This window comes from Tauraco erythrolophus, chromosome 5 (assembly GCF_009769465.1).
Source record: "Tauraco erythrolophus isolate bTauEry1 chromosome 5, bTauEry1.pri, whole genome shotgun sequence".
In the NCBI taxonomy this organism is placed as follows: domain Eukaryota; kingdom Metazoa; phylum Chordata; class Aves; order Musophagiformes; family Musophagidae; genus Tauraco; species Tauraco erythrolophus.
The window spans coordinates 68,011,714-68,033,674 of record NC_141469.1 but is presented as its reverse complement, the minus strand read 5'-3'; the positions used below and the strand labels follow the sequence as shown (position 1 = coordinate 68,033,674).

The window sequence follows — 21,961 nt, the reverse complement described above, 5'->3', positions numbered from 1 at the left end:
GCATTCCTTGATAAATTGTAAGGAAGAGTGGCCTAAAGATAGGAATAGGGAAAGGAGACGACCGAACAACAAAAGTCCACAAGAAATCTTGTGATGGATAATCATATAATCATAGAATTGTCTGGTTGGAAGAGACCTTCAAGATCATCGAGTCCAACCATTCACCCTGCACTGTCAGGGTCCCTAAACCATATTGCTCAACACCAAATCCACATGGTTTTTAAACACCTCCAGGGATGGGGACTCCACCACCTCCCTGGGCAGCCTGTTCCAATACTTCGCAACCCTCTCCGTAAAGAAATTCTTTCTGATATCTAACCTAAATTTCCCCTGGCGCAACTTGAGGCCATTCCCTCTCGTCCTGTCATTCATAACGTGGGAGAAGAGACTGACCCCCATCTCCCTACAACTTCCTTTCAGGTAATTGTAGAGAGCGATAAGATCCCCCCTGAGCCTCCTCTTCTCCAGACTAAACAGTCCCAGCTCCCTCAGCTGCTCCTCATAGGACAAGTTCTCTAAACCCTTCACTAGTTTTGTTGCCCTTCTCTGAACCCGCTCCAGCACCTCAACGTCCCTCTTGAAGTGAGGGGCCCAAAACTGGACACAGTACTCCAGGTGTGGCCTCACCAGTGCTGAGTATAGGGGGACAATCACTTCCCTGCTCCTGCTGGCCACACAGTTTCTGATACATGCCAGGATTCCGTTGGCTTTCTTGGCTGCTTGGGCACCCTGCTGGCTCATGTTCACTTGGCTGTCGACCAGCACCCCCAGGTCCTTCTCTGCTGTGCAGCTTTCCAGCCACACTTCCCCAAGCCTGTACTGTAATGCTGCAGGGGGTTGTTGTGGCCCAAGTGCAGGACCTAGCATGGGCAGGTACTCCCACATGCATTGTCTTAGTCCAAAAAAAACCAACCTCTAGACTTTTAGAAAAGCTAAAATTGAACACTTCAATCCAGCCTTTCAAAGGAATAATTGTACCTTGAATAAAAAGAATCCCATCCGCAGAGTTTGGGCACAGTAACTTTCAATCTCAGGGCTGGATAGGGTCACTTTGTGGGGCTAACAAGCAGGAGAGGTGTAAGGTGTGGGTGTGACAGTGTCAGATGTGAAACAGACACTAAGGGATGAGGGGGTAAGCCTTACCAGCTCTTCCTGGTGAACCAGGAACTGTGCTCACCCCCTTGTATTGGTACCCTGAAAGTTGTGTTTAGTGACATGAGCTGGCTAATATGGGTCACTTCTGACACAGACATGCTGCAAATTCTTATAGAATCATAGAATGGTTTGGGTTGGAAGGGACCTCAAAGATAATCTAGTTCCAACCCCCCTGCCATGGGCAGAGACACCCTCCACTACACCAGGTTGTTCAACACCTCATCCAATTTGGCTTTGAATACTTCGGGGGATGGGGCATCCACAACTTCTCTGGACAACCTGTTCCAGTGCCTCACCACCTTCTGAGTGAAAAATTTCTTCCTTATATCTAATCTAAATCTTCCCTCTTTCAGTTTAAAGCCGTTACCCCTTGTCTTATCACTACATGCCCTTGTAAAAAGTCCCTCTTCAGCTTTCCTGTAGGCCCCCTTTAAGTACTGGGGCCTTATCCAAGTACTTATTCCTTATCCACTCAGTGGTCCATCCATCAAATCCATGTGTCTCCAGTTTAGAGACAAGGATGTTGTGTGGGACAGTATCAAATGCTTTGGACAAGTCCAGGTAGACGATGTCAGTTGCTCTTCCCTTATCCATCTATGCTGTAACCTCACCATAGAAGGCCACCAAATTAGTCAGGCAGGATTTGCACTTAGTGAAGCCATGTTGGCTGTCACCAATCACCTCCTTATTTTCTGTGTGCCTTAGCATAGTCACCGGGAGGATCTGCTCCATGATCTTGCCAGGCACAGAAGTGAGACTGACTGGCTTGTAGTTCTCTGGGTCATCTTTTTTTCCCTTTTTAAAGATGGGGGCTATATTTCCCCTTTTTCAGTCAGTGGGAACTTCACCAGACTGCCATGACTTCTCAAATACGATGGATAATGGCCTAGCAACTTCATCCGCCAGTTCCCTCAGGACTCGTGGAAGCGCCTCATCAGGTCCCATGGACTTGTCCACCTTCAGGTTCTTTAGATGGACTCCAACCTGATCTTTTCCTACAGCGGGTGATTCTTCTTTCTCCCAGTCCCTGCCTTTGCCCTCTGTGACTTGCGTGGTGCAGCTGGAGCTCTTGTCAGTGAAGACTGAGGCAAAGAAGTCATTGAGAACCTCAGCCTTCTCCATATCCTGACTAGCCAGGTCTCCCGATCTCTTCTTAGGAGTATTTCAGCTAATTTTTCTTTTCCTCGTTGAAAAATACGGAGGAAACTTACAAGGTGCCTCATAAGTTCTTCTCTACATCTTCAGAAATACTATTTATTCCTGGGAAGTGGAACTGAATAGAAGAATGAGTTAACTGAATCCCCATGTATGGCCAATACTGATTTTTTTTTTTTTTCTCATTTCCCTGTTAGTCTGGAGTAAGATTTCTATTAGTAGGAAGAAGACAGAAGAGGTGTTGCTTTTTTTACTATAAGAAGATTCTTCTTCCCTTTCATGAAAATCAGAACTCCTAGTTCAAATATTTTCAGTGCAGTATACTGTTGTGTAGAAATTTAGGATGACTTGAAAGACTCTGAAACCGAGCAGACCAATTTTATATTAGGATATATCTAATAGATATTTTTAATTCCTCCCTGCTGCTGTTTTGAAGTGATTTGTTTTTATATAAATCTAGCTTATTTCTTTTAACCTCCCAAAGTATTTGAAGTAAATAATAAAAACAGTGCTGCCTGTTGAGGGGTAAAGCCTTTGCCATAGGTTGGTTAAGGACGATCCCAAGTGACAAATAGAATCAAGAATAGTAGGAAAACTACCAAGTGTTCTCTGTTTTCTTTTTGTAATGTACTGAGAGTGGTGAAATGTTTGTATTTCTACAAGAACAAGCAGGGAGAGGGTGACGACAGAGTTGAGGAGTGACCGTTTTTCTTCTGTTGTTTTTGAAAAGTTTCATAATCAGTGATGCTGCTCATGTCAGTGTTTGCTTTTTTATCATCCCTGTGGGCATTTGATTTTTGTTTATTTTTTATTTTTTTTAGTGATGGCCTCATTCTTAGTACTGAAAATGCGGGAAATTCAAAGCTAACTGCTGTTTTTTGAAAATAGGATTTGTTGTGTTTCTGACAATAAGAAACATTTTTGTCTTGTGGGAAATGACACTTTCTTGCATCTGCTATAGGTTGATTATATGGATGAAAATGAAGAGTATTTTCAGCGTCAAGCTTCTCATAGGCAATCTCGAAGAAGATTTAGGAAAATCAACCAAAAAGGGGAGCGACAAACAATTATTGACACTGTTGACCCTTATCCTGTGGGGAAGCCACCTCTGCCTAGAGGCTACCATACGGTAAGCTGTCTGTGTTTATGGTTCACAACAATATAAACAGGAAAACTACTGAAAATAAAGCAATCAAAATGACTGAACTTGCTGGTAGCTTCAAAGAAATGTGTTTCTGTGGTGAAGTTTTCCCTATAAAATACTGTGAATTTGGCTTCATCAGCACGTGAACATGTGTGCAGCTTGCATCTTAGTTCATTGAAAGCACGTGGTTTTTTTTTTTTATGACTGTGAATGTCAGGTATTATTTCTTAATGTTCAGTCATTATTTGAAATTGTGGAAGAAACTGTATTCTCATTTCCTTTTGATATTAGGTTCCCGTACAAATAGTTTAGTGTACAGTGTTAAAAGGTCAGTTAGTGAAAGACTCATTCACATATATGGTAACGGTTGTTGCCTGAAAAAAAACTGTGCTGCATTGCAGTAGACCAAATTCTTGGATTAAATCTGTCATTTCTTTTGATATCCACAACTTAAATGTCAAATTAACCTTTACTGGTGTCTGCCTCAAGAGCCCTTTATACTTGGGTTTCAATGAGCTACATAGTCTACCCATCATCAGGGAGATCATTTGGTCATTTTACTTGATTTCTTTCTTTTTTCTTTTTTTTTTTTCCTAATCTTACATGTTGAAAGTTCCAGGCTTTCTCTTGAGGTGAAAATAAACTAATAATTGAAACTTATTCTACACAATATTTTATATGGCTTTTAAACTGAGAAAAGCTCTATTAGATTAATATGTTTGGTATTGATTTCAACTCTAAGCAAAATACTGGAAAAGCTGTTTGTATTTGGCTCTCGTTTGTTTGTTTAAGCCCCCAAATCTGCTAGAACCATAAAGGCATGGGCATGAGTAACTTTGTGCGTATTTAATCTCATCAAATTCATTGGGCTGAATTTTGGACAATCTAAACCACATGCATATAAATTTGCAAGATTAGAGCTTTAGTGTTTTTAAAATACTGCCTTTGATCCAATGCAGTTGTAGATTTTTTCCATTTTTCCTTTCTTTATCCCTATTCCTTGTCTCGTTTGCTAGTTCCCTGTATATTCCCTGCGTGTCTGTAAGTGTGTAGATGTTTGATTACATCTGTTAATTATGCAGGCTTTTCCTCATGAGTTGAATAATTACATTTTATGCCAACAATTTGTTTTTGTTTATACAACAGCTTTCAATGGTTTAATTTTCAGTGCAGTTTTAATTGCCTCTAAATTTATTATGGGTTGAGCCAGTTCACTTGATTTGAAGATGAAACATTTTACTGGTCGATTTTTTAAAAAAATAAATATGTGGTATTGTACTTTGTAGGAATTACAGGAAGAATTACTTCTGTATTATTTAGATGTCTAAGTTGTGCTTAGCAAACCATTCTACTGTGATTTTCATCTAACTCTAGAAGGGCAATATTTAGATTACACACAGTGCCATTTGCATTTGTAGGTCCATGCCTGTTGTATAAATTTCACTTTAGGTATGCCTAATGAGTTTTTGTATGCTTAACTGGTACTAAGAGCAAAAGCCCATTGTGTGCCATTCTGTTGTGCGAGTTCATAATGATTTTGTGTATGTGTTGGGAAATCCATTGCAAGCGAGATTTCATATTGAGTTGGAAGAGATTGCCAAATAAACTGTAAAATGTGCAATAATTACAGTCAAATGTTGTTTCAAAAAGTATAATATGAAACATATGACTCCCTCCTCCCCCCAAGTAAATACAGTCAAATAAGCTCAAATGAGTTTTACAGTGTAGTCAAGACTCGTCATGCTGGCCTATTCCCTTCTGCTTTTTACAGTGTTTGGTGATCTTGTGTGCATTGTTCTCTCATTTGCTTTTACTAGCAATATTATTTCTACTGCTTTAACCATACATGTTAAAGACTGCATTGTCTCTTCTCCCTTCCTATTTTATGTTCCTTGACCTCATGTTTTTGGTCTTAATTTCTTGAAAAATTTGACTGAAGAGAGCAGTGTTTTTGTTTAAACACCAAGGAATTCAAAGCGTATTATGGGACATATCTCGTGGGCTTGAGCTTGTTGCCCATCCATTCTTTGGTCAGCATCTGTCAGGGTCTCATCTTTGGTTTTACTTCTTAATTTTGGATAAATAAATAAAGAAGCATTAAAAAAATGCAGCTGTTCAGCTATTGTAGTAAATAATGTTGAAGTCAAATTGAAAAACAACTCACATGATGTATTTGTTTTCAAGTTTGCTCTTCCTTGTGGATGTGTTCTGGTTTAGGTGTTAGGTACATGAGATTCGAAGTAATAAAAATTCAAAGTAATAATAGGATCCTCAAAATCTTCACAAAATGTGTAATTTTCTTTTATTTTGTTTTACCCTAAATCCATAGTTACCATGTAAAATGATTTTTTTTGTTGATAAATTATTAATGCTTTATTTGCAGTAGTCTCTGAATACTTTTCTTCAGAAAGTTCAAAAAGTATTTTCTGAAGAAAGTTTTTTATATCTTTGTGAAAACGTAGAGCAAAACGTAGCGCTTAAATGAAGATGCATGGCTGTGCTTTTCAAGAATCAAAAATAAATACAGTGGTCAGTTGTGGCATGGCTTTTTGCAATAGAGTCAACTCGTAGGGATGGTGGACCCTCATTAGCATAATTTTAACATTATCTTCATAGTGGTGGAATGTACTATGGCATGTCTGATAATGTTCATCTTTTCCTTTCCTCCTATATGGCATTCATTTCATTTTGGCTCACAGGAATGCACTAAACCTCAGGTATCGTAACTTACCGTGTATGGTCCACTAACAATTTACTTGTGGGTTTGCAGTGTGATATCATAATACTGATGCAATGTCATGACTAAAATTGCCTCCTAGCCTTTGCTTTGATACTTGATACTTTGAGAGAACTCTCACTATGATATAAAAATACTAATATAAGTGTGGAATTTGGTGACAGCACGATGTCTGTTGTCCAGCTGGATTGACCTTTCTTTCTTGCTTTGATATCCTCTGATTTAGAGAAATTGGAGAACAATAAGGAAAAGCTATATATAAAATATTTAGTGCTTGACAGATGCTTTACTTGGGTATCTCTTCCATGACACGGAAGACTTAGTATTTGATTTTGATTTAAAAAATAAGACCCCTGTTTCTGTTTAGTACCTATATGTCACTAGAACAGGGAAATGAAGTGTGATAAGATGAGCACCAAAGAGGCAATAAAAAGTTTTTGTTAGCGGAAAACCTGCAACAGTGCTTCTTGCTTGTCTTCTATTCTGATGATGTGTACTAATTTGGTATAAAGAAGCTGAATTTTGTAGACTCCCACCAAAGTATGTGTAAATGGCCGTTATTTGAAACACACACTTGCCAAACTAGGGAGATAAGTGTGCCCGAGTGAGTCAAGTATCTTGGAATGGTACCAAACCAAACAAAAATAGAAGTTTTGCCTCACGTTGGGTCTCAAACGCAGTCAAAGTAATCTGAAGATATGAGTGGCATCTTTTAAACTTGACTTGTATTTGTAATTGTATTTGTCAATGCTGAAGTGAGTAAATACTGGGCATCTAATAAACACAACGTTTGATAAGAAGGTGTTTTGTCAAACTGTTCAATGTTTCCACTGTTACGATTGAGAAATTGTGATAGAACTGAAAACAAATTAAAATTATTTTCTTTAGCTTCAAAATTCTTCCTTTCCTCAAATATTACTTTGGTCAATTCTTCTCATATTTTATTAGGAAATCTGTTTATTTTAGAAGTGCCTTCTCTGTCACATCACTCAATTCATTTCTTTCATCTAAAACACTTAGAGGGTTCAAATTTCAATATGGTTCCAGTATTGTAGGCATGTGACTTCTGTGCTGAGATTGCCTCTTTCTTCAACATGTATGGTACGTTTCTTTTAGGAATCCAATTCCGTATCTTGAGATCAGTGCTCCCTGGTTTTTCAGTGGAATGAGTCCTGAGAAACCTGTGGTTACTAAAATATTACATCTAAGAGTGATAATGTGCTCCTCAAATTATGATAGGAATTTGACATACTTAATAATATTTTGATAACTTACCCTAATGCGAAAGGACCGTTTGAAGTAAAATCTGAGGCTGACTATTGTAGTTAGGCATGTTACTTTTGGAACAAGTGTTGCTGATTTCTAGGGTGAGGTAAAGTAGAAACTTCATAATGTATGGAAATAAAATGAATGTGTTTTATCAGCCTGATAAAACACAATCCTTTTTGCTACCATTTGTAGTTTGGTAAAATGGATCTGTTTTTTCTTGGGGAAGAAAAAAAAATGCTGATAAGTTTAGGTTGAGCTATTACTTGAATCTGGAAAACCTTGTTCAGATTTTTTTGATAGAAACTTTTCGCTTGTTCTTGTAATATGTCAGAAACTTTTTTTTTAAAAAACAGATTAGTATTAACACCTCTTTTCTTAATAGAAATTGGATTTTACCTTCTGAAAGTGGATTTTCTTTGTATGTATCTATACTTAAGGCTACCTAATTTTTCAGTTAAAAGCCTTTATTTTGAGTGACCATAGTGAAAGAGTGTGGACCCTTTCTTTTGAGAACCTACATGGCTTTTCCGATGCTTTAGGCCGATGTTTTTATTTTTATTTTTTATTTTTGAAGCTTTAAAATAGAATAATCACCTATGGAGTGACTTATAAAAAGGGTAGACTCTTCTTGCATTGTTGCCAGTATACTTTGTGACTGCGATAGTGCGTCTGTGAAGAACTGACCGTGCCCAATCTGAGTCTTACTGAGCTGGTTGTTATGTATTTCATGCATGACATAACGTAGTGTAAATTAACAGAGTTCATAAAGGAAAAATAACTTTGTCCAAAATAAGATGCTGTTCTTTAGTGACATAGAGGTTGTAAGTAGTAATTTATAATTCCCTGATGGGTGATAGTCTGCCTGTCTTGCACCTTAGACTTGATATATAAACTGAGCTGTGGGCTTTTACTGGTCTGTACTATAATCTTTACTTTGCTAAAGGCAAAACATGAAATCTTACTGGGGAATCTTTAGTGAGATGCAAGTAGGCCTGTAAATAAATTCTGAAGCACCTGTGAATAGCCCTGAACAGAAACTATAGTGTGTGATTATTTTTTTATTATTATTATTATTTTTATATTTTTTTACTCTCTGTGAGAATCTGTCCAGATTTGAATTAGTTAACAGGCTTATGAAAACTGCTGCTAGTGCATCCTCAGCCAGGCTTTTTAAAGCTAGCTGCTGAAATCCCTACAAAAGGTCTCTCTGCCTTTAGTAGCCTTTCTTATCCCATTCAGTTTGAGATTCACATGAGGTGACAATCCGTTTATCCGGTGTCGGAAGGAAAAGAGCAGTGGGCATAGAGCCATCAATAACCCAGGCTTCTTCCACAAGTTACAAGCATGTAAGAATTTTATCCTCACACACTGTGCTATGGAGCCAGTCATCGTGCCGATGTCTTAAGTGCAGACAAGTATTGTCCTGCTGGATTTTATTTGAAGGAGGTGACTGAAAATCTGAATGAGAAGAGGGCTGGAAGTCAAACAGTGTCTAGTGTCACTGAGTCACGTCTCACCTGCAGCCATGACTCCCTGAAAAAATGAGTTTTTTTCTAGCTTTTTTTTATATTATTTTTTTAAGAGTTGTAGAACTTGCTCACTTAGTAGTAAATTGTAGAAACCTTGCCTCCTACCCTTATCTTCTCTTTTAACTACTAGTTATGGCAAAGCATTGACAAAGTAGCCTTTTTTCCTGATACCATTTGCATTCACATTGTCTGCTGAGAGTCTAAAAGTCCTGGATCGAAAATTTGTGTTCAAATTGTTCTGGTTTATGAAACAAATTTGCCTTTTCCTTTGTCTGAAAAATTACGTTTTAAAAATCCACAAAGCTGATTTATGTCATATTTCTACATTGAGGAAGGATTTAAAAAATATGAATTTTAAACTTTTCTGTCTGAATTTCATGCAAAAGCCTAGTTGTTTTCCTTACTTTATTTGGTGTATGTGGCTACTGAAGCAATGTAGAAGTTTACAAGATGACAAACAGTGTTTTCTTGTGGGTAATATAGTAGATAAGAATTCAAAAAAGCTGATTCTATTTTAGGACTTGTTGCAGTTGTCCAATATAATTTGAAATAAGACTTAATGTTAAACAAGTGCATAATACAATTGCTGCTCTGCATGTATATTTATGTTTATGTTGTAAAATACATATTGCTGATTGTCTTTCCATGGACCACTGCAAATAATCATGAAATACCTCATTTGTGCTTGCTTCTCAACAATGTGGACTTTACAATATTGTGATATACCTTGCTATAATGTATTCTTGTTAGTGCATCATATTCTACATATTAAATTGAAGCCAGTGTAATAGTACTGTATTAGTCATCTTTATTACATATGGAATTTTAGTCATTTTAGTTTGAATCAGTAGGAAGAGTTTGTCAGATACCAAATCTACAAGAAATTAGTTTAAAGGAATACTGTCAATCTTTCAAGCCTGTCAATAGCTGCAGCTTTTAATCTTCCTGATGATTATTAAGATTATCTAGCACTTTCATTCTAATACAAGTTCACTTAATAAGACAAAAAGCTAACCACAGAATCAATTGTGAGTATTCACACTAAAAAAAAAAAAAAAAAAAGAGAGCATGCCTGATTTTTAGGAAGAAAGATCCATGTCTGAGTTAACTTGCCAAGTCTAGGAAAAATATTTAATAGGGCAGCGAACAAGGACTTGTGGACACACTGAAAGCTTGACTTTATACAAATGTATAAAGGATATGGAGAGGTCATGGGGGGAAAACCAATTTTTTTTTAAACATCCTCGACCTTGGAAGTGTTAAGCGAGTCTTTCCTAAGTGAAACAAGGCATAAAAAAAGTACTGTTTTTTCCTAGTCAAGTATACTTGGTCATCCAAAATGTTTCGGGAAGCGGGATGTTTGAGGGTTTTAGCTTTAGAGACTCATATGAGTTATGGCAGCTGAACCTATTTAAATAGATTTATTTTTTTAACTTTATGCTACCTTAGTTTTATTCCGGATAGATGAAAACTGTGAAGAGCAAGGAGAAGGGAAACTGAGAAGGTCCTGTCATGTGGCATGTGCAAAATGAAAGCAAAAAGATCACCTCACTTAAAATAAATAAAAATTGAATTGGACTCAATTCTGTTCTTGGTAATGAAACAAATTAATGTGAGCAGAGAAGTAGTAATTCAAAGCATAACTGTACATACACCTAAATTAACAATGCATTGCCAACGGCAAGTAGCATGGTATGCAAGGGTGTTTTAATCACACATTTGCACAAATAATGTGTGTTTACTCAAACAAATTTGTCTTCAGTGATAACACATTCTGTTTAAAATAATTTGTTTAATATTTCTAGTGCTTATATGTAAAATAAAATATACTCTATTGATCGTTCCATTAATAAAGGAAAGGGGCTAATTCTTAACATTGTCAAGTGCAAGTGTCCTTTTACTAGGAACGATATTTGTTTAGTTGCATTTGTTCATTTACAAAACTTAGTGTGTGATTTCAAAAGCAACTGATTTTATTATTCCATGGTGGTGATAATCTACTCATGATTTGGAATGAGATTAATGTGTATATCATACTAGAAAGTAATATGAAATACTAAATAGGTACACATGATCCATACATGTGATATTTGAACATATGCAGCAATACTAATTCCTGAAGTATGCGACTGTTATACACGTAGGTGCATTTTGAAGTAAGACACTAGAAAAATTTTGGGCTGATTTTATCTGAAGTATGAAATTGCTGAGATGATTTGGGCGGTTCCCATTAACTGTTTTTTGTATAGAAGTTGGATGTTTCTTTATGAGAACATCCACTGGTAATGCTATAATCACAATACGCAATTCCCATCCCGATGTTCTGTGTTTTGTGGCAAAATACAACCTTTTTAGCCACACGGCTTTGTTCCTCCATGTTGTGTAGGGGATTATTACTGTTTAAAATTATGTATTATGTTATGTATTATTGTTTATATGTGAACAATGCTATCATTTTTTTTGTGTAGCACCCGAAGCAAAACAAAATTGTTAGTTCATCATCCTTTTAGTAATGTCTACTGGCAAGCTAATGCAAAATTAATGACATGCAGTGTGTTATTTACTCAACTTGCAGCTTCTGTCAGAGGATGTCTATTTTTATATATTACATCATCCTTGCTGCAGAACTCATATCCATTGGGATTTACTGTTCTTCCATTCCCTTTGGAAGGGCTCACACTGATGTTGGAGCTGGATTTGTAATTGTGATTAGATTTGAAAATTCAAAGAGAAACATTGAAGCTATGCAGTATTTTCTGTAACTGAAGTGTCAGTGATATTACTGAATTTCTTTTTTTCTGGATATATTACTGACACTGGGTCCTGTTTACAGCTTATAGAGTTGCCAGTACTTTATGACCACACATGTATATGAAACTATGGTTAATAATAGCATAGATTTTTCCAGAGTAGCATGAGATTTTGCTGTTACTGACTTGTGATGTGCTCTTTCATATTATATAAAAGATTACTTTTTTGAGAGGTAGGGCGTAAAACTAAATGTGAGGTTTGTCATCAAACCAGAAAGTTGTTTGTGCAGCAGAAAAATGAATTTTTCATAACTGTTTTCTAAACTGATCATTGCATAATGTAATTAAGTACAAATATTGAATTTCCACCACTTTAACTTGATTAGAGCTGAGGGAGATTAGAAAAAAACAAACACATATATGTTCTTAAATATTTTAAAAATAAGATAACCTTGTTAGCATACGGTTGTTCATTTAGAAACAATGTCTGCATATAAAGTACATATGGGGAAACTGGATCTGCCTAATCATTATATTTGTCGAATACCAATACAGATCCTTTCAACCCTAGCATATCTAGACAGATCAGCATCATGAGTGGTAGTCCTAATGTGGACATTTGCCCTCTGAAGCAGGGAAAGGAGCTGTCAGTTCCATTTTTTCCCCAAGCATCTGAGCCGCTGTTATGTGAGCTGTGCTTGACGTAGTGACTTAAAGATAATTATTAGTATTCAGTGTCAGTCTTTCCACAAAAGATTCTGTTTCTGAGTACTTTTAATAGTGCTTTTGTATTTTATTTGAATAATTTAAAATTATCATTTTACTGAGTGAATTTCGAAGCTCTAAAAAATTAATAAAAGTAGTAGTTTAAATATTCTGAGCAACTAAGGAATTATGTATAGAATTGAAATATAGAAGCGCTCACTAGCCCTTGTCCTTATGGGTGACTTTAACCTACCTGATGTTTGTTGGAAGTATAACATGGCAGTCAGGAAACAGTCTAGGCGGTTTCTGCAGAGTGTGGAGGACAACTTCCTATCGCAACTGGTCAGTGAACCGACTAGAGAAGGTGCTCCCCTAGACCTGCTGTTTGTGAACAGAGAAGGTCTTGTGGGAGATGTGAAGGTTGGAGGACGCCTGGGGCATAGTGACCACGAGATAATAGAATTCTCAATTCTAGGGGAAGTTAGAAGGGGGAACACTAAAACGGCCAAGCTGGACTTTGGGAGAGCTGACTTTGGGCTGTTTAGAAGTCTGATTAACAAAGTCCAATGGGAGACAGCTCTCAAGGGTAAGGGGGCACAGGAGGGATGGTTACTATTCAAAAAGGAAATTCTGGAGGCACAGGAGCGAGCTGTCCCTGTGTGCCGGAAGTCGAGCCGCCGGGGTAGAAAACCAGCTTGGATGACAAAGGAGATTTGGGAACATCTCAAAAGAAAAAGGTATGTCTATAAGTCTTGGAAGAATGGGCATGCATCCAGGAATCAATACAGGGAGGAAGTTAGGGCATGTAGGGAGATAATCAGGGGGGCAAAAGCCCAATTGGAACTTAGACTAGCCAGCTCCGTAAGGGACAACAAAAAGTCTTTCTATAAATATATTAATAACAAAAGGAGGGCTAAAGATCACCTCCAGCCCCTACTGGACTCAGGGGGTGCGTTAGTCACTAGGGATGAGGACAAGGCTGAGGTCCTTAATGCCTTCTTTGCCTCAGTCTTTAATAATAAGGTTAGTAGTTCCCAGGTGAGCTGGCCTTCGGTGTCTGAGAGCAGGGAGGGAGAGCAAATCGAAGCTCCTGTGATCCCAGAGGAACGGGTCAAGGAACTGCTCCTCCGGCTGGATGCCCACAAGTCTATGAGGCCTGATGGTATCCACCCGAGAGTCCTGAGAGAGCTGGCGGATGTCATTGCCAAACCCCTGTCCATTATCTTTGGGCAGTCTTGGCTCACTGGGGAAGTTCCGCTGGACTGGAGGCTGGCGGATGTTACCCCCATTTACAAAAAAGGGCAGAAGGAGGATCCGGGGAACTACAGGCCTGTCAGTTTGACCTCGGTGACGGGCAAAGTCATGGAACAGGTTATCTTGAGTGCTATTAATGAGCACATACAGGATAACCGGGTGATCAGGCCCAGTCAACATGGGTTTATGAAAGGCAGGTCTTGCCAATCAAACCTGATCACCTTCTATGACAGGGTGACCCGCCTGGTTGACGAGGGTAGGGCTGTGGATGTAGTTTTCCTAGACCTCAGTAAAGCCTTTGATACAGTTTCTCATAGTGTTCTGGTTGAGAAACTGATAACTGCTGGCCTGGATAGGCACACCCTTCTTTGGGTTAAAAACTGGCTGGACGGCTGGGCCCAAAGAGTGGTGGTAAATGGGGCTAAATCCGGCTGGAGGCCGGTCACCAGTGGGGTTCCCCAGGGCTCAGTGCTGGGTCCAGTTCTGTTTAACATCTTTATCAATGACCTGGATGAGGGGATTGAATGTACCCTCAGTAAATTTGCGGACGACACCAAGCTGGGAGGCTGTGTCGATCTGCTCGAGGGTAGGGAGGCCCTTCAGAGGGATTTGAACAGACTGGATCGTTGGGCTGAGGCCAATGGCATGAGCTTTAATAAGGCCAAGTGCAGAGTCCTTCACTTGGGGTATAAAAACCCCAAGCATCGCGACAGGCTCGGGGAAGAGTGGCTGGAGAGCTGCCTGGCGGAGAAGGACCTGGGGGTGTTGGTTGACTACCGGCTTGATATGAGCCAGCAGTGTGCCCAGGTGGCCAAAAAGGCCAATGGGATACTGGCGTGTATCAAGAATAGTGTGACCAGCAGGAGCAGGGAAGTGATCCTGCCCCTGGGCTCGGCACTGGTGAGGCCGCACCTGGAATATTGTGTCCAGTTTTGGGCCCCTCGCTTTAAGAGAGATATTGAGCTCCTGGAGCGAGTCCAAAGAAGGGTGACTAAACTGGTCAAGGGGCTGGAAAATAAAACTTATGGGGAGCGGCTGAGGGAGTTGGGGCTGTTTAGCCTGGAGAAGAGGAGGCTGAGGGGAGACCTGATTACGGCCTATAAATACTTGAGAAAAGATGGTGGGGAGGTAGGGGAAGGGCTCTTTACATTAGTGTTGGGTGATAGAACAAGAGGAAATGGGCATAAGCTTAGTCAGGGGAGATTCAGGTTGGATGTTAGGAAGTATTTCTTCTCTGAAAGGGTTGTCAGCCACTGGAATAGGCTTCCCAGGGAGGTGGTTGAGTCCCCATCCCTGGATGTGTTTAAGAATAGGGTGGATGATCTACTTGAGGATATGGTTTAATGGGGATTAGGGATGGTTGGACTGGATGATCTCTAAGGTCTTTTCCAACCTAGAAATCTATGAATCTGTGAAACATGGGAAAGATGCAATTTTCCAAGAAGGCCAACAGCATCCTGTTTTGTATCAGAAACGGTGTGACCAGCGGGACTAGGGAAGTGATCGTCACCCTGTACTCAGCACTGGGAAGGATGCTCCTCAAACACTGAGTTTTGAGCCCCTCACTACAAGAAAGACATTGAGGTGCTGAAGCGAGTCTGAAGAAGGGCTGCGAAGCCAGTGAAGGGTCTGGAGCACAAGTCTTAAGAGGAGCAGCTGAGGGAACTGGAGTTGTTTAGCCTGGAGAACAGGAGGCTGAGGGGAGACCTCATCGCTCTCTACAACTGCCTGAAAGGAGGTTGTAGTGAGGTGGGTGTCGGTCTCTTTTCCCAAGTGACGAGTGATCGGACAAGAGGAAATGGCCTCAAGTTGTGCTGCTAGGGGAGGTTTAGATTGGATATTAGGAAGAATTTTTTCACTGAAAGGGTTGCCAAGCATTGGAACAGGCTGCCCAAGGAAGTGGTTGAGTCACTGTCCCTGGAAGTATTTAAAAGATGTGTTGATGTGGCACTTAGAGACATGGTTTAGAGGTGGACATGGCAGTACTAGGTTAACAGTTGGTCTTGATGATCTTAAAGGTCTTTTCCAACCTAAACAATTCTATGTTTCCAAGTCGAGAAGGTGAGTTATTCTTTCACTTTCTATTTTGTATTTGCAAGTACTTCATTTTTCTTGAAGAACTGGCATACGTTAATTCCTCACTGGTCTTGCAATTATCAGTTCTGAAGGAGGGAAGGGGTAAAAAAAAAAAGCTAGACTGTTTCTCCCTGTTTTGAAATATTGATGTTAGTCATGCCTGAAGGCTCCACCAAAGACTGGAACCTATTCCAACATGTTTAAACATGACCTTTCCCTGATGAGTTTTAGTGCATGAGTATCAAACAGGTTTCAGATGAGGAAGGAGGAGACTAGAGGCAATGCAAGAATTTAATAATGAAACAAGAACTGTACCTGCAACTCTTGTCTTCTAGTCTGGTGTCATGATCTTAAACAGTAATTTGTGAGAGTAAATTAGAATAATGATAGCAAATTAGAAGTAAATTGTGTATATTTAGTTTAATATAGCTTGGATTTTCATGTGTTTGAAGCTTTGTGCTACTTGTAACTTTTGCTATGTGGAAATAATGCCATAATTCTTATCTGTGAATTATTTCAAGATTTATTTATTTTTTTAAAGGTGCCAAAAATACTTAAAACTAAACACTAAACATTTCAGAGTCAGAGATTGAAAACATGTTTAAGGAATTGACTAAGGTTTCAGGATGGATTTTTCAGGTTTTGTCTGTCATGGTAGTTCAATGGTGATGGATTTCTTGGGATGAAAGAGAGGGAGGTGCTTTGGTTTCTTTATAAGCGATGTTTGGTTAAAGGGAAAGAAATACAGTTGTTACAATGGTAATTGCACATTCAGCGTAATTCTGTTTCTAAGCTTTTAGATGAGACTCAGTAGCCCAAGCTGCATATACCATGCTTCTCTCAAGATGCTGTCACAGCTTCTAATGAAGATGCAGCAATGACCATCATATTTTCCAGGTAGTCTTAATCTTTAAATTTAAGCAAAGATTTGTCTTGGCCAAAGGTGCTAGCTAGGAAAAAAGGTGGAATAATTTGCTTTATTTAAGCGCTGATAAGCCTGAGATAAATGTGTAGTGTGTCTTCTAATGTGTAAACCCTTTTACTTTATTGGATAGATGTGTGTATTACAGTGCCTTGGCTAGTTCCAAGAAGGGTAAATGCCATTGTCTGTGCTTGCATCTTCCCGTAGGTGACAGTGCAGTTCAGGGAGCTAACAAGTCCTTAGTAAAGCAAGGTAGTTACCTTGAATTTAACACAAGGTTTGGTGTAGAATCTTTCCCTCTCCTTCACCACCCTGTTAACATGCTTCTCAAGCCATACTCAGATCACTGTGAAACAAAGTTGTTCTTAGATGTCAGGCTGAGCACCCTTGAGCATTTTTGAAATTCCTGGTATTTACGCATTGTTGACATAGAGATTTTTTTTTTTGTATAGTGAAAAAAACTCTTACTGTTTTAAGTAAGGCCTAATCAACGTGTTAGTATTCTGTTGTATGAGTAATGAGTATGGGAAACTGGGCTTTAGTTTTGAGCGATTTGCCTTAGTTGTCTTTGAATTTTCATATAGTAAGGTTTCGATGTGCACCTGGAACAGCTGGCAAGTGTTGTGTGTATTTTTGATGTGGCTGGCATAAAACCTACATAGATTTTTGCTCTTACTCTGTTTTGTATTATTTGTACATGCCTTTGTGTGTATGCATGTGCTAAAATGTAAAAAATTTTACCACTTCTTACTTCCACTTCACTAAATTGTATTCTCTGTATTACTCTTGAATGTTGTAATCTGGTGAATGTAAAGGCCTGCAGCTAACTAGTTTTAAAGTCTGCAAACGATGCATGGCACACAAAAGATGGTCTTAAAAGTAAGCACGCTGACAGCTTTTCCGATAGTAATTTTGGAATATAAAGCAGTGTAGAATCAAATTATTAGGGAGACTCACTCTGGTAGCTGCACTTTTCTTTAGAATTGTGCTCAATTAGAAAGTGCTAATTTCATTTAGCACTTCTCTATCTAGGTAACTGACCTTGTAATTGCAAGGGAAGAGTGTAGTGTTAAATTTGCGAAATGAGACATCTATCAGTTGATGGTGATTGGCTCCTTGATTTACTTGATTGAGGAAGAAGAGAGGGAAAGAGCATTTCTTAGAATTTTATATTAAGGTCTCTTTATATGAAGGATGTAATGTTGTGTTTTGACTTTTTTTCCTATCTAAAACCAGTTTGGCTCATTTTGCTTGATAATTAGGGACAACTGAAGTTGCATGGAGTTTGTTGCTGCTAAAAGCAAAAGGTCTAGTTAAATGATTTCTGTACGGTTGCTAGAGCCAGGGCACAAAGCTCTTAAGATAGTTAGTGCATGGTGCATTACACAAGGGAGGATATGCAAGGGCATGAGGAGAGAGTTCTCCAAAAAGAAAATGATCTTATGTTGGTAAGCTGTTTTTTGTGTTGATTTTAATTGGGAACCCCTGGAGTAGGCTCTTTGGAGAGTCTCTTTGGATAAGGCTGTGGCTGGAGACAAAAACAAAAGTTATTTCCTTCCAGCAGACAATTGAAGTGAATGAAAATCCTCTGTAACAGCAACCGGCCCTTTCAAAGTTAAACTTCTTCAAAATACCAGAGATACACAGTTAGTTGCCCCAGGAGATGTCTGCATAAACATTCAAGAAGATGGACAGAAAAGACTCAACATCACATATGGTAGTAAAAATTACACGCAATTTCCACCAATACTTGGGGAATCTGGAAACCTAACGGCAGACTGCGGGTTTTCAGCCAGTCCTGTCTATGTCTGCACCTTGAACATAGTGATGAGAGTTTCAGATTCTTCCTTAAATCGTCCAAGTAAGTTCAAGGACAACTGTTAGAAAGCATGTCATATTTACTTACAACAAAAGTACTCCCTTTCTACTACTGTTAGAATCTCCCAATAAATAAGCAAACAACAAACCCAACAGAAAACCAGCTAGCATTTAGAGAAGATTGGAAAAATCTGTGTTTTGTTTGTTTTTAATCCATTAATATTTTATACTGAAACATTAAATAATTGTTCCTCTGCCTTGGGTGATCTCTGATACATTCAGTTCCGTGCCAGAACAGTCATCCTTATGATTCAAACATGTCAGTGTATTTCAGGCAACAGGATTCAGTGGGGCTGGTAAAGAACATATCAGTCTAGAATTTGGGCAGTTGATTGACCTCAGAAAAATCTCTGAGTTTTATTCTTACTTTTCAACAGTGCAGCAGTAGGATACACATGAAAGAGATATGTGGTTATCCAGCTTCTATAAAATTCCCTGTGTAATAATGCAGGAAAAGTACATGAAATTTTGGGAGTGCCTCACGTAAGTGAGGAACTTGTGTCCCTGGATTCCTGCTGTGAAATTGGTATAGACACAATGATATGTGTTTTTTGTGAGTATTTTTTTTTGTTTAGTTTTTCCTCAGAGATAGTAAGGCAATTCGTATCTCAGTAGTGAACCTCGTCCCCAGAAGGAATGAATGTCAAGGTATTGTTTAGATCTGGTAAAGGGACCTTGCTAGTCCTATATGCCTTGTATCATAATTCTTGACCTTAAAAGAGTGTTTGCTTTTTTGCTTTCATGCTTTTTTTAATAGTTTAAAAGCAGAAAGCACGTTCTCATGTTCTCTGATTTAATTAACACATTATCTTCAACTCTTGTCCTTACACCAAAGTGAGAAAATTTTATGAACATTGGGAAAAGCTTCATCTATCCTGACAGACTGCGTTTTTTCCGCTCCTGAAGTACTGAAACAGTTAGGAAAATTAAATTAATCTGTGACCAGTCTGCCAGTTGATGACATTAATATCTTGAATTTAAAGTCTAATTTTAACATTTAATAATGGTAATATATACTTTTAAAGCCATGTTATGTGTATTAAACTTTAGGTTCATGTAAGTAATAACCCTTTGCTTTATGTGAAAAACACAAGTAAATCAGTTAAACATCACATAAAGTAACTTCACGAACATACATGCTAAATATGATTTTGATCTTGCAAGAAAAATTTAGTCAGACCTTGTAAGTGTTGCAGGAACATGAAAGGTATGTTGATCTTTAAGTTGTTGTTGTTGTTAAAAGCATTGTTAGATTTAAAGCATAAATAACGATGGAATCCAGAGAAAAGTTTGTGTGCTCTGTTACTGTGATGAGCCTTTGCTCAAATCGATTTTGATTAAGCTAAATTAGATACTCTGGAAATTGGACATCTTGTCACATTTGGAATGAGTATCCATCAGTTACAGGTTTTCTTCATGTCTGTTCTAACATAACGGTTGCATGTAAGAGAATTCAGTGGCAAGTATTTTAAATGCACACTCTGACTTGCTCCGATTTTAAGATGGATGGCATGGAAACAGAAAGTTTGCTGTATTGAGCACAGAGCTGTGCACAGAAGGTGACAAATGAGTCTACCGTCAAAGGGAAGATTGGCAGTCTATGGCACATCCACCCAGCTGAGGCACCAGCCTGACTGCTCTGGGCTTGTCATTATTTTAAAGATCCGGATTATAGATTCATCTGCAGCAGCAGCTCAACAGAAGGGCATTTGTTCAAATGGTCTGTAACATTAGTAAATGTGTTACGAAAACAGCACTCATCACTCCATTGTAACTGTTGCCAATGGTGCGGTGAACATCGTGATAATGATGTTAATGCTACAGGTTTACCAATTTAAAAAAAAAAAAAATTTGGAAAGTACCATTATCCATGTGCATTTTGGCTGAAGTAGTGTTTTAGTCGTATATACTCACCTTGAAGGACATAGTTAGTAATTTTCCTTTATTCAACAGAGTTTTATTTAAATTTCTCAAAGTTCTCGAGAAAATGCAAATAGGACAGGTGTGTCTGGACCATGCCGTGTCTGCATTATGCCGATAAACAGGAGCTCACTTGCCTGAAATTGGGTCATATGACCAGAGATTTAAATTACTGACAGTAAATTTGTCTAAATACATTAGAAAAAGACTTTCATATTGTATAGGACATTTAAATGTATTGTAGCATTTGGAGTGAGTTATTGTTCCAGATTTTTAGTTGGTGCTTTTAAAAATCTGATGGAAGCCTCAGATTGTTATTTAGCAATCTCTCATAAGGCTAGTGAGAGGAAGAGAGCATCAGCACTATAAAATTCAGAAGCATGCTCCTGGGAGCTTACCAATTTCGTGTCTGGTAGCCCTGAGCTTAAAATTAAGTTTTAAACCTGTATTTCTTTCCAAGTGAAGAGGGCACGGGGAAGTGAATATTCCTCTGCCTTATTTTCCTTAAAATTATGTACTCCGTTCTCCCTTCCATTTAGCTGTCTATATTCCACCTACACATCTGTGTAATATCTGTGTGTCCCTTCACTGTGAATGTTTTTGGGATACGCACAATGACTGTATAATCTGTATAAAATTTTAAGTGTTCCTGTAAATAGTTGTGAGTTACGGTGACTGCTTGAATTTGAAGATTTGAGGTAATCTGTTGTTGCAGCATTTGTCATTAACCTAAAAAGGTTTAATACTCCAAGCATTGTTGACACTGCTTAGGAGAATAATATCCATGTGAGATTACATTCTAGAATGTAAAATAGGTGAGAGACGTTACAGTCAGATGGTACACGCTGCTGAGATCTGTACCAATTTTTGCCTTGAATTCAGAGCTACAGTTTATGAATCCTGAATCCTGTGGGTAGTCCAAGGACATCCTAATGTTTGTAGTTACTTTTGAAAGGGTTTTTTTAATGTTCGTGTTTGTGACTCATAAAGACATGCCAGCTTTCTTATAAATACGATATTTGAAAGCAGCTGAGGATAGCCCATCATGTCCAATTATTGCACATCAGATTCATTAACATCTCACTTAAATCACCTAAAAGCATTTGCAAAAATGTCTTGCTTTTTTCAAGTCTAAGCAAGAAGTTCTTACGTGGGTTTTGAAATACACATGAACACAAAGTTGCAGTTAGGTTTTGTATAAACTATTCAGACTTGTTTATGATAGAAACTTCCCAGGTATGTTGTTCTGGTGCCTTACACTGATTTAAATTCCATTCATTCTTCACTGAAATGTGTAACAATTCACTGAACTTCTGCTTTCATTGTTTTTTTATAAAACATGATTTATATGTAATTATTTTCTGAAATGACAGAAGATGGACAGTACATATGATTACACTGCACACTGTACCTGGAAAGTGGTGGCAGTTGAGGAGGAAGGAATAGGGAAATGGAATCAACCATTTA

General features: G+C 38.4%; 1 protein-coding gene across 1 annotated transcript in view; it reads left to right on the top strand.

Moving 5' to 3' along the window:
- RAPGEF2 (Rap guanine nucleotide exchange factor 2) overlaps positions 1 to 21,961 on the top strand; it is a 201,007-nt gene that overhangs the window by 103,984 nt on the left and 75,062 nt on the right. The window contains 2 exon segments of the mRNA XM_086611761.1: positions 3,272 to 3,439; positions 6,154 to 6,171. Of these exon segments, the coding sequence (XP_086467887.1) occupies positions 3,272 to 3,439; positions 6,154 to 6,171 (186 nt within the window).